The sequence below is a fragment of the Blennius ocellaris genome (assembly GCF_963422515.1).
Source record: "Blennius ocellaris genome assembly, chromosome: 7".
NCBI lineage: Eukaryota > Metazoa > Chordata > Actinopteri > Blenniiformes > Blenniidae > Blennius > Blennius ocellaris.
Genome location: NC_137656.1, coordinates 11726296 through 11739477, shown reverse-complemented (window position 1 = coordinate 11739477; position 13182 = coordinate 11726296). Strand labels below are relative to the sequence as shown.

The following is a 13182-nucleotide window of genomic DNA, read 5'->3' as shown; positions in this document are numbered from 1 at the left end:
GTTTTCCATAATGGCATTCAACGTCTGATTTCCATCTTGATAAAGTCTTGCTCTTGTTAAGTTGAATTAAATTGAAATGAGAGTGTAACTCTAGTCTTCTTTGGTCCGCCGCGTCCGTTTGCATGTAATCAAATAGAGGCGAGCGCACTTATCTGTCGGATCTCAGTGGAGCGTCTAAAAGCCGTCCCTGTCCTGAGCACCTCTCTCCCCTGTCCCCATTCACTTCTACCTTTCGGTAATTGAATTAGCTCGGTTTTAGGTGGGGGAGGGGCTTGGCTTTGTTCGAGCGACGCCCATTCAAATAATTTCAGACCAATGGGACTATGCCCCGCTCCACCGTAACCAAACCCACTCTCACAGTCGGCGTCTGGAGCTGCCTGCCTGTGTGCTCACCTTCCTGCGTGTCCCGGCGTTTGAAACCCAAATACGAGCCAGAGGAAGAGTACAGGACACGCACATGGGAGAACGCAGCCTTTTATTCGTCTTTGCGCGTTACACGATGCCTTATATATGAGGAGGACACTTTGGGATACGGACATAAACACGCGTCTCCGCGGAGAGAAGCGCATGAGAAAACACACCGCTGTGTGTCCTCTCCGATACCGAGAAGGACTCCTCCCCAGCCCGGCTGTGACAACCTCGCTAAACCGCCGAGAGAAGGATAATTGTCTTTTTTATGCTGGAAACGAAAGACCCACCCCGACGCTACAATTCACGTGCTTGTGCCCGACTGACTGCATGGCTTTAAAAAGTTGCCTGGAAAACATGCACATCTGACGTGCGTCTCACAGCGTCATTGGACACACTGAGCCCCCCTCTCCCTCCCTCTCTCTCTCTCTCTCTTTCTCCATCACATCTTGGGTTGACTAATCCCCTGCGCTTTTCGGTTTGGAGTAAGAATAAGTGTTCAGCAGTTATCATTTGCCCTGGCACTGGTTCCATCCAGCAGCTCCCTGCAGAAGGGGAACACCACCACATCACAGAAGACCCTGCCTGTTGTGCTGCGCACTGGTGGCCGTGTGCTGCTGCTGCTGATCTCATTGTTTTGTGCATTAGAGGGAGAGAGAGATATTTAATCAACCCACCACGGATTTGTCAGAGCTTGACATTCCGCTCGAAATAAAGCTTATGATTCATCCGGACTCTTGCCCTACAGCCCGGGAGAAAACACCGTGACGCCTTGCTTTTGTAACTTCTCATTTTCTGTCAACCAGAACAAGTGTCATCTTGTGCCCCCCCCCCTGAACGGCCACAATCCAGCTTTTACCCACCTTCTTCTTATGTTAGTGTTTGTGTAAGATTCACAAGAAAAGAAAAAAAAACTGCAGCAGAAACACAGAGCTACATGTGAATGAGACTCCGTCACCTGTCCCGGTGGAAGCGCCCGCACAACTCGACCAACTGACCGACGCTGAAGAGGAATACGTGCCGAAGTTTCGCTGTAGTGATGCTGCAAGTGGAAATGGTCCTCTTCGTCTGCCTGGTGCTGCTGATGTGTGTATTTAGTCAGGAGCCCAGCTCTAAAGTGGTGGCAGACCGATACGCCGTCTTCTGGAACCGGACCAACACCAAGTAAGTGGCCTCGCTCCGGGACCGGTCCCCGGTCCGGTCTCCCGGCGGAGACCGACCTCAGGCTCCGCAGATTTTTGTCCGGACCACGTCGGTGTCTTTATTCTCCGCAGTGAGGGCATAATGCCAGTAGATGTAGGTACAGGCGAGAGGTAAGGGGAGGTAGAGGGACCATAAAGGATACCAGTGAGTGATTTTCAATACTTGGCTGCTTCTGGTTACCGCGTCCTCCGAGAAAGTGTACATTATCAACTGTGCGTAATAAGGCCTTTAATATCGCCTTTCTACTCTGCTGTTGCGCCGCTTCACCCGCTGCCTGAATTGTCTAAATCTGTAAACTCACCTTTACTTTGTAAATTTTGCAGTGGTCGGTGCATGGCTAGAACTATAAAATGGCCATAAAACCTGGCGCATTATCTTGTACGATGCCCGTGTCCTGTGGACTCAAGCTGGGCATTTACGCGACCCCAGTGGATCCATTAATATAAGTAACTAATTGGGTTCAGCCAGGCTAAACTTATTATAGGCCATCAAACACATACATCTACAAACTTTAAAAATGCGATCATTCATAGTCTGAATTCATGGTTTTACTTGATTCTGGAAAACTATATGCAAACAGGCCAGGTCTCTTAAACGTGCGTAGATTCTCTTTATTACGCCAACACTTCGAGAATCTTGTGAGAGTGAATGTCGCCAGTAAGCGCATAATGCATCCCTCAATACTGAAGAGTTAATTCTCACAGTTCAGCACTATAGCAATAATGCAATTTTACTTACATTCAATGATCTCAGCACATCCACAAGTACCAAAAGGAGAGATCCATGCGTATTACACTGGTTTTATGCTGACGAGTGACATAAAGTGCCAAACTCATTCAGAATAACAAAAATACAAACTGCTGAAGTATAATACAATATTTTGGATATTCTTTGTTAGAGTTTATTAGTGCTTCACTTTTTCAATATGTCAAGATTGTCCTTTCAGGCATTAAACCATAAAACACCCTCTTATATACTCAAATGTTTTACAGGGAAAATGATGATTTATTTTGGGTGAATTTATGTTTCCTTGTCAAGTAAATATACTTCGTAAGTTTTTTCCCCCTCTTTGTTTAATTGCACAGTATTGTTATGTACTATTTCTGGATCTATTACAAGGAAGGACACAAGTGTATGGTGGGAAAATAAAATCCTGTGAAATTAGCCAGGGTGTTTTTCAAGCGTTTGGAGAACAATTAACAGTTTTATCAGTTAAAATTAAACCTAACATTGCAAATTAAATGTGGAACATAAAATCCAGCGTGGAACGCTTTACAAGGACTCTTTCCACTAAGTGTTGTGTTGGCTGCTGAGTGTGGAAACTAAAAGAATTACATTTTCAAAAGTTTTTGAGCCACAAATACAGTTCCTTTTTCTTAAATTGGACAAACTCTATCTAAGGGTAAATTAGCATGTTGTTTCTTTTATATTTGTTAAGATGAAGAGTAGCTTTTTTTTTATATGTATAAAAAGCTCATTGCCTAGATCTAAAGCCGCAAAATCTATTCACACATTGAATTTGAAAGTAGTTTAGAGTTGAATAAATGCAAATCATCTTAAATCCTTTTTTTTCCCTTTTTTTTTAAATCAACAGAAAGATAAATGTGTATTTGACAAGGCAGGATTTATTCAAAATCTGTTGTTAGTGAGTTGAGGATTTTATCTACTGTTGACTCGGGTTGGCTACACCTGAGAACTTCAGGAAAGTTGAAATAAAAGTTTCTCTCATGTGCTGCGGTACTCCAGTCAAAATTCTCTCTGTTCGGGAAGGCTTGACTCAACCTTAGTGTGCATTGTACACGTTTGTCGAGACAGCATTTCCCACTAAAAGTCCCTCACGGCGTTGCACTGTACAGCCTTGTCCCAGCCTTATTAAGTCCGAGTGCTGCTGGTGGAGTTCAGAGAGATCTTTCACTTAACTGACAATGGCACTTAGTATTTGTTGAATTAAATCCTACATTTACCCTCCAAGTGCACAAAGTCATTAATAGCACACGTTGAGTTTGTTGCACAACTATTTACATTCATTTTGAAGTTTGGGAAAACATGATTTATTGCTTGAAACAATTAGTGGTCAGGGATACAAACGGAGGGCTGACTGTACGCTCTTTGCTGAAGCCGGGGCAGTGTAGCAGGGTGTGCAGATCCTCGGCCTGATATACCAGAGACCATGACTGCTGTGGTCCTGCTCTGTTCACTGACTTACCCCGGCTGTTTATTTAGGTATCACTTTCTTCAATGGAAGCAAACACAATTTTGAGTCAAATCTTGATTTCTCCTCTCGTTAGAAATACTTTCGTTATGCTGATCTTTTTTCTTTTCTTTTCGGCAAAAAAAAGAAGTTTTGACTTGACTTGCCGCTCTGTTAACTTGATGCCTTCCAGATGTGCTGACACGTTTTCTCATTTTCAGTGAAGGGGAAAAAAAGTCTGTTTTAAAAAAAATAAAAAATGAGGGGGGTAAATTTAAGTGAGTCTACTGTTAATCTGTGATCTGACACACTAATACCCGCAGAGAGCGAAGGGGGAAACCAGATCATTGTGATCTCAAGTCTACGCTCATGTTGCGCCTTTGACTCTCCTTGGGTTCCCAGCAAAATCAGAGAAATAGATAGTTTCCCGAGCCTCATCTGTTGCAGAAGTTCTCAACTTGCCTGAGGAAAGGAAACAGGTTTTCAAAGAGGCTGTAGCGCTAACACCAGTCACTCTGTTCCACTTACTCTAAATAGAGTTTGTTTGACTCTCACCCCTGTGGGGCCGGGGCAGGAAGCCAGCAACCAAAGGCAACACAGGAGGAACCGAGAGGCGTTAGAGATGGCAAACTTGAATTATTGATGACTCAATTGATAAATATTGAGTCCTGTGCTTTGTGCTTTACAGTAGAAAGCTGGTGTGGCACAAGAACGCAACTCGTCTGCGTCTTTCTTTGTTCGGTGGTTTCAGTCATCGAAAGTGCATCTGCTTCAAGCACTTAGTGTGAACGCCCAAGCTTACAAACAGGCACCGAGAGCCAAATGTACATAACTTCATGATAGCAGTCACTTAACCAAATGTAACACGTCGAGAATATTGTTGATAGGAAACTTTAAAGGTAAATTTAATCTATTTTTAAATGTGTATTATTATTTCAGCTAGACTTCTCTTCTTCATTGCTGTCCAATTACAGTTTTCCTACAGAAACATACATTTTTAGAATTTTGTTTTCTCTTCCATTACCCAGTTAGAGTTAATCATCCCAAAGGTAAAGTTTAAGTGTAGTTTTGTCATAACATTTAATTCATTGTATTGGGACTGAGTGTTTCTTGTCAGTGTCTGACTATGACTGTTTCCCCACTTAAAACAACCGAAGTGCGCCCAAAGGAAAACGCCTAAAGAAAGCTTCAACATGGAATTACGAACGACTGGTTTCACTGATATGCTTTGTGACTTTTCATTTGATTTCTTTTTGTAGATTTTCTTTCAAAATTTCGAAACTTAAAAGTGAGTTCTTAAAAGTAACTATGTGAAAGTTTTTGTCAGCGCAGTTTCTTCTGTTTTTCTGTATTTTCCGTACTTTGGATGAATGTGTGATTCGTTAACAGTGGAGTGGTCCATGGCTCGGAGTACTACATCAGTTGTTGGTGGTTTGGGTCGAGGCTGACGGGGTTTTCCTCGCTCTTTTGTTGGCCTTCTTCCATTGTTATGTCTCGTACCCACAGCATGTGAACAGAAACCTGCTAACTACTGTATTATTCTGCATAACACCCTTATCTCTCATTTTGTCATCTCACTGTCACTCTGTGTGACACATCCACATCATTTTTTTTATTTTTTTTAGTTTTCTTTTGTGGTTCAGATTTTTCTGCGATTACTCAATGAAGAAGTTTATCATTTTGCACATCACATTTTATCTTGATAGATGTTTTAAAGAATTTTAATAAATCTCATGTTTTTTTCGTCTGACAGAGAGTTCCCTGAGTTTGAAATAATACTTCACTGTGTTTTCGGAAAATCTGCTATCTTGCGTCTTTTCTTGTGAGCCTTTATTTTAATAAGGGGACAGACAGTGGCTTTAATGATGCCTCAGCTGGGCCGAAGAGACGGCCCTTCATTTGCCTTCCATTCTCTGGCTTTGCCCTTTCTTCTCCCCCGTATCCCTCTTAGCCTTTCCCCCATGTTGCCCCCCCCAGTTCTCTGCCTCTCCCCGTCTTTCCCTCTCGCTCTCTTTCCCTCACTCGCTGTCTCCTCTTGCCAGGCAGAGAAAATGAATGAATACAATTAGATATTTTCGGAGTCCCTCCACGGTTGATGGTGGGGAAAGACGCACAGAGGTCAGGCACACTCTGTGAGGAGCTCAGGGAGAGGTCACACACATACGGCGAGGAATAACGAAGCAGAAAGTTGGCCTGTGAATGACAAACTCGTAACGAGAACTCTCCTTGAAGTAGAAGGTGTTATTAACATAAACAGTTTGATGTGGTTCTGGTCATGCAAATTGCTCAAGGTGATTTGTATTTCGCTGCATAATTTGAAGCTCCACAAATGCATTTTTCTACCATGCTGCTTTATGTTCTAGTTTTCACATTTTCCCCCCCAGAAATAAGCTGTTTGTGTGTGTGTGTGTGTGTGTGTGTGTGTGTGTGTGTGTGTGTGTGTGTGCGCCAGCCAGTAAGGTGGCATATATTCATCTCAATCTCAGGTGTGAATAAATATAAAGGCAAAGTATTATTATTATTATTATTATTATTATTATTATTATTATTATTATAGGATTTCTGAGGTTAAAACTAAGTTTGCATTGCCTTTAATTTCTGAACCCATTCTGGTTTTTCCTTATTATTTTCACTTTGACGAGTTGACTCTCAGCTGTGTTTTACTCTCTTCTCTGCCCTGGCTCTCATTCTCTTCCTCTGTCTCTGTGTCTGAGGGCTGATTAGTTCCCGTTAATGACCCCTTGCTCTGTCATTTTTTAATGCCTATGGCATTGGCAAGCACAGGCACCAACGGAGCTGTAGGGCCAGCAAGCTGAGCGGACACAAAGAGAGCGAGTAATAAACACAGGACATGACGGAAAACCAGCAAACTGTAATGATGGTGTTGTGCGATATAATACTTTTATTGGGTCTAAATGGCACTTTGTGTTTTCTCACCAGACCTGTAAATGCACTTTCCATTTAAATTAGATTTTTTTTTCTATTAACTAGAAAATGAGCCCAGCAGGCAGTAGTCAATGCTTAGTCAATGTGCTTGGCAGAGCAGCTGTTCTTCTGTGCGCAATGGAAGAGGGGGAGGACTCTTGGCCGTGACCCTTGTGGAGGTGCTATGCGGCGGACAGAAGCAGTCCTGTCGCTGGGGGTGCCTGGTGTCACGGATATGCTAGTCTAGTTGGAGACAACCTAGTAAGACGGCATTTCCAGTGTATTGTGCCTTTATAAATGTGTGTATATATAAAAAATTTTACTAATGATTTGATGTTGGTAATCAATCTCACCAAGCTTTAAAACTGTCATTGTGTAAATGTTAGATTATCCACCAAAGATCGCGACATGTCTGCTGTTAACACTGGACAATATAGAGTGGCAGCTTCATTTCAGTTGCGCGTGTTTCCCTCCCTAGTCCAGGGAACCATGTTTTAATGTTGGGGCTTTTGTTTTCAGAGTAATCACGCCAAGGTCAGACGGAGTGCTGAAACTCTGCTATCAGCTGAGCGATCTGTCTTTTCGCCCTAATTCAGCCCTTGGCACTCTCCCTGTGGGGCTCATTCTTTATGGCTGTACTTGGAAACAATAACGTATTAACCAGCTTATGCAACGTCCATTTCTGCAAAGCTTGATGCAAGCATGGTGTTGGAATAATATAACCATTTTTTGTTGCCTGTACTATGAAGCATAATTGCTTGGATTTTTTTTTTTGTTTTTTTTTTTTAATCAGTTGATGCCTCCTCAGCTCAATTAAATAATTTTCTTTTAACTTACTTTGAGCCACGTCACTCCAAAGTTGCCCTCTTTTTTGTGATCATATGTGTAGAATTTGAGAAACAATGAACACAGCAAACAAAGAAAGGGAAAGATTGTTTCTTTTGAGGACCCCAAAAAAAGATCGTTTCTTTTGAGGACCCCAAAAAAGGCCGACTTGGAGATTAATACCTGTCCAAAATGGGTTAAATCATATTTTTTAAGTAATGTGTGTTCCTGTCATGGCTGAAAATGGCGCTACTACATCCTTCTTCAGTTCCTCTGCTCTCCTCTGTAAGATGGAGGCTTATACGCAGCTGTTACTGTAACATTTGGCTGATCTATCCCCCCTGACCAGAAAGGGGCGCTACTGAGTGAGGTCTGATAGCCTCTCGTGCCCCTTGCTCAGAGCCCCAAGCTCTTCAGTGGGGCAGTTGAAGTGAAAGCTACATTTATTTGCTTGATCTAAGCCAGCCATTTTCTATTTTGATTAACTTGACCTCATTAAACACATTTACTCTTAAAGTTCTTTTGCATTTCGAGAAATTACACAAAGTACAAAACAGTTGATGAATGTCCTTTTTATATCACCACTCACCATTCATCTGGAAAATGTGACGGGAATATTTGAGACTGTTCGGGATTTGCCAGACACATTTTCCAGAGATAATTCCTTTCATGGTAGGCTGGCTTCGGACTGTACGTTGCCGTTTTCCTTATTTAACTTGAGGGGGGTGGGTGGCTGCTTGGTGGAGTGACTGGATGTTTTTCTAGCTGGACAGCCATGTGGAGAATAGATCCCAGAAGAGAACACATCTCCAGCTTGTGAATAAAGACCTAATTGACGGGTTGTAGCCAGTTGTAAATGACTCATGAGGTAATACATCTTCAGACAGATGGAGAAACACACAGTGGGATTGTACAATTGTGTGGTCTGCTTTCCCTTTGGAAGCAACACAATGTAGATGGTTTATTTGCAGATTTCTGTATCCACTACTAACATTTTTTAGCAATCATATAGTGCTGCTTTTAGTCAAAGATGGTGCAATTTCCTGAGAAGGATTGCATGTTTTTTTTCTGTAATTTTGTCTATGTTTGCATTGGCTTAGTTGTGACAGAGTGTCAAATTTGTGAAAATATGAACTTGCTAAAGTATTCTCATTGGTGAACCTGCTTTTAATGTTTAACTGCTGTGACAATTTTTCACGGACCTAAACATCAACATAAACAAACACAAAGATCTTTTTACTTTGGTCCACCTGTCTGTGGTTATAGTGAACCATGCCAATAATAAGCTAGCTGCATTAGCCTGTTTGAATTGACAGTAGAAAAAAAAAAAATACAAGCAGCCAATACCCCCCCAGAGCTGGGACTGTGAGACTGAAAGGCGGCCATTGTTCTGCTCTCGCCATCCACTCCACATAGCCAAGGCTGAAAGTAATGCATGCGTTTTGAACGGACGGGGAGGGGGGGGGGGGGGGGGGGCAAAGGAGAGGAGTGAGGGAGAAAGGAGTGAATGGCAAGGGGAAAGGGAGAGTGCACAGCTGAAGTTGTAGTGTGCTTTTGAACAGAGAAAGGGAGGAGAAGAGGAGTACAGCAGCAAGTGCCAGACACGAGGGGAGAAGCATGTAGTAGCCAGGGGTGACACAGTGTGGAATAGGGAGGTGGCATTTTCTCTCATTTTCCTTCCTCATCCTCTCTCATCTGCTTCTCTCCAAGCCATCCAGCTCATCAAGCCCCCCCTTCCTTATCTCACATGCTTGTCTTGTCCTTGCCACGGTTTAAAGATGCGTGTGGCTAAGCCGGCTGTCTGTCTGTCTCTCTGTCTCCCTGGTGGTGACCGCGGATGGTTGGTTGGTGGTGGATCTCTGGGGACGGACCCCGGGTCTTCACCCTGAGGAGTTGTTGTCTTTGTGGTTTTGGGTTTAGTGACACTGGGGCTATTTTCTACAGAGACAGGATTAAGCCCGCTCAGGTTTAGACCCCTGCTTTGTTTCCTCTGACACCGAAGACTCCCACACACACAGGGTTGTGTTTACTTGGGGGTTGGTGCTGGGGTACTAAGTTGCATCTTGGTCTTAACTACTGTGACACATTGCATGCTGTGCCCTTGAAAGTATATTTTCAACTGAATAGCATGCATCATAGTCAGAAAGCCAGGGCATGTGCAGTGTAGTAGCTTAATGGAGGAATTCATTCGAAAATGTTGTATATCTGCTGCAAAGACAAATTGGAGCAATAAGAATGTGCGGTTTTGTCCTCAGAAGTAGAGCTATTTTACAAGTGAAGGTCATGTACAGACAGATTTCTTTCAGAGAGATTAATAATGTGGATAATTTTGCATGATTGTAATTGAAAGCAGTAGACATCTCATTTTGAAACCAATCTCTTCATATTTGTCTTTGACTCAGCTTGTCTATGTAGCTGCATTAGTTTGAAGGCTTAGGGGCTAACAAGACTAAGTGGGTTATTCGCAAAAAATGACATTCAATAAATGAATATTATGCTCGAGATCTATCATACTGTATTTTAAAATGTCTCATGTCATAATTTACTTTTTCTTAATTAGGGTTTAGTGACTGCTACTTGGGCATAAAGGGATCTCTTTCAGATCTACTGCCCCGACTGAGAGTCTTTTATTATTAACACGTGCTCGTCAGATCTAAACTTGAAGAATCTGCTATCAAGCAGCAAATAAATCATATTTAAGAATGCGTGACACTGAACTGTGACGTCCTCTGTTGAGTTTGGCTTTGAAGTGAAGATGAACAAGTGTTTTGTATTTGTGGTTATCTGTGTCTTGTGTGTTTGCTGCACATGTGCAGAGTTATTTGTGCACAAGATTGTGTGTCCCCGTGTGTATATCCTGAGCCGACCTTTGCTTCGAGGCCTGATTCAACAGAGCAGCAGAAACGCACACCCGCAACTACAAGCAGAGCACAGCACTATTTTTGACCCAATTCTCTTCGTCTGCTCCTCTGAGAGCTCCTTGATTGTTTTCCCATTTTGTGAAGTTGCATTGTGTGTGCATGTGCATGTCAGTCTTTGTTTATGTGCCCTGGTTGGTATTCCTATGAGGAACTGTACTGACGATGCTTTTTCCCCCTGAAGAGACGAAGATTGATCCCGTGAATGTGTGATAAATCCCATCTTCACCCTCTCCTCTCAACTGAGGCCTGCTTTGACTCGTCTGGCTTTCTCTGAACGTTATCCCACGTAACCAAATATGACGACCTAAAGAACAGAAACAAACAAATACACACATACTGTATACCAGTCAGGTTTGGAAGGACACTTCATTATTTCTATAGTGAGGTTCAAGTTGCAAGAGATGTGGTATTTATTCTGCTTGTTTATTTTCTTTCGCTTAATCATCGAGCAGTGAGCCTTGGAGTGCAGCAGCCTTTGAACCACGGCCTATCCCATGACTGCAGCCCAGGGTATTAACCCAGAGCCACTGAGCGGCTTAAAAAGCCATCAGCTCATTGTCCGGAGACACAAAAAACCCCCTTCCTTTAAAATCCCCCCATCCCTCTCCTCTTTTTTCCTCCTTCCCTCCTTTCTTAAGAATGCCTTGAGCTGGCCTCTGCTGGCATTCATATTAATCAGTTTTAAGGGTCTAATGAGATAAGTGAGACTTAAGGGGAGTCCCCAAAGTGGCCTAAGCCCTCCAGATAAACAGAGGTGATGAGCGGTGCCTATGGCTACATCCTCAGGAGTGTGTGTGTTTTTCCTCCAGGATAGTCATGCATACAAAAGTTTTTGATGTTCTTAATCTCATTGTTGAGCTTTGAAAACCAAACCTTACCAGCCATCACCAGTTCCTGCAAATGTTGCAGAAGTGATGGTGAGGGGTTTCAATGACTTTCAGTTTAGTTTGTGATGATAGTCGATTCAAGTGTTTGTCCTCAATACCTCCTTTTATTGTCTTAATCCGCACACTCATGCCCTCTGTTCTTTAAAAACTCCCTGTAATACAGGGCAGTTGGTTTTTCTCTTGCTCTTTAGCTCCTTATGGCTGATTGTCTTCTCCTTGTTGTGTTCGCTCCTTTCCCCCCCCCTCTTCCTCTCTCTGGGATTACCACCTCTCTAACTGTACTGCACTGTCCTGTTCTCCTGGAGTCCTGCTGAGGTGACCCAGCATGCCCACTGTCAGCATTAGGATCTGTGTTGTGGCTGCAGTATTTGATTGACAGTTACCTACAGACTCTTCTGGCTTCCTCCTGTTGTTTTGGTCTTTTTTTGTTTTCTTTTAATCTCTTTAACCCCCCCCCCCCCCCCTCCCGCTCTCTACCCATTTCTACTTAAGATTTCAACTCTAACATTGAGCTGCAAGGTGTGTGTGTGTGTGTGTGTGTGTGTGTGTGTGTGTGTGTGTGTGTGTGTGTGTGTGTGTGTGTGTGTGTGTGTGTGTGTGTGTGTGTGTGTGTGTGTGTGTGTGTGTGTGTGTGCGCGCGCGTGCGCGCGCGCTTGCCTTTGATTAAATCCTGTAATCCAATAAAATGTTACACCAGTCGGACACAAATGGGGCAATTATGGAAACTATGAATGAATCGGTTTTAATTTTGAAATGTTGATCATTTTAGATGGAAAACATTGCATTCATGAGCAGCAAGAGATTCAAGCTCCCAAACATGGGTAACCTTCAGAGGCGAATTAAATAATCTGTACTTTACTGGATATAAAAGTGAGTGGTTTTTTTTAAGATTAACGATAAGGGATAGTGATTTAATAGCCAATTGCTCTTGGAAAATTGATCTGTTTTCCTGTTAGAAAGTTAGGTTGTTTTTTTGTCATTCAGATTCCAATATATATATATATATATATAAAAAAAAGAAAAAATACACACGCATATATTTGTGTGTGTGTGTGTGTGTGTGTGTGTGTGTGTGTGTGTGTGTGTGTGTGTGTGTGTGTGTGTGTGTGTGTGTGTGTGTGTGTGTATGTGTTTTGTGATTTTTCTTTTGAACATTTAGTTTTTTAGTGAGACGGGACGAAACCTTCGGTTTCAGTTTCACCTGCTGTTCAGTTCCTCGGGGCCGCGGGACTCCACGACCGGAGACATTCCAGCCAGGATTAGAGCGCACAAGCAAACGGAAGAACAAATAAGAGGGAGTGCAGTGGCTTTTTTTTTTCTAGGGATAAAACACTGTTTGGCCCGGATGTTTTCCGGCTAATGTGCTTTTGACATTTTTTAAGTTGTACCAACATTTTGTGGCTAATTTCTTTTACAATTAGGTTTCCCCTCCTACTAACACTGAAAACATAATTGCCAAGTTTAATTCTGAAAACAACTAAGCTGAAATAGCTTAGTGATTTAATTTAATAAATTGAATAACTAATAAACATATTTAAACTAGAACAAGCAAAGTAATTTGCTAGAAGTAGCAGCTTTCACAAAATGAAACATTTGAAAAGAAATACTGTAAATATACAAATCATGTTAGTTTTGTTCGTGTTTTCTTGTATGTGCAGTGGAACATATTTAAATAAGTGACGAAAAAAGTCTTCCAGAAAGTTCCAAATATGTCTGATAATTTTACAGCTGGGCTTTGTCCACTTTAGGTTTCTGTCTGTTATTTAAAAAAAACAAAAAACATCCACAATTTATTTTACATGTTTGTTTTAATTTATTTTGA

General features: G+C 42.3%; 1 protein-coding gene across 2 annotated transcripts in view; it reads left to right on the top strand.

The window, feature by feature from the left end:
* The first annotated feature begins 411 nt into the window (after positions 1-411).
* The window catches only part of efna5b (ephrin-A5b), a 91876-nt gene continuing 79105 nt past the window's right edge, over positions 412-13182 (top strand). For both annotated transcript variants that reach the window (XM_080499344.1, XM_080499343.1), the window contains exon 1: positions 412-1572. In XM_080499344.1, the coding sequence (XP_080355470.1) occupies positions 1448-1572 (125 nt within the window). In that variant the 5' untranslated portion in view covers positions 412-1447. The remainder of the gene's footprint in view (positions 1573-13182) is intronic.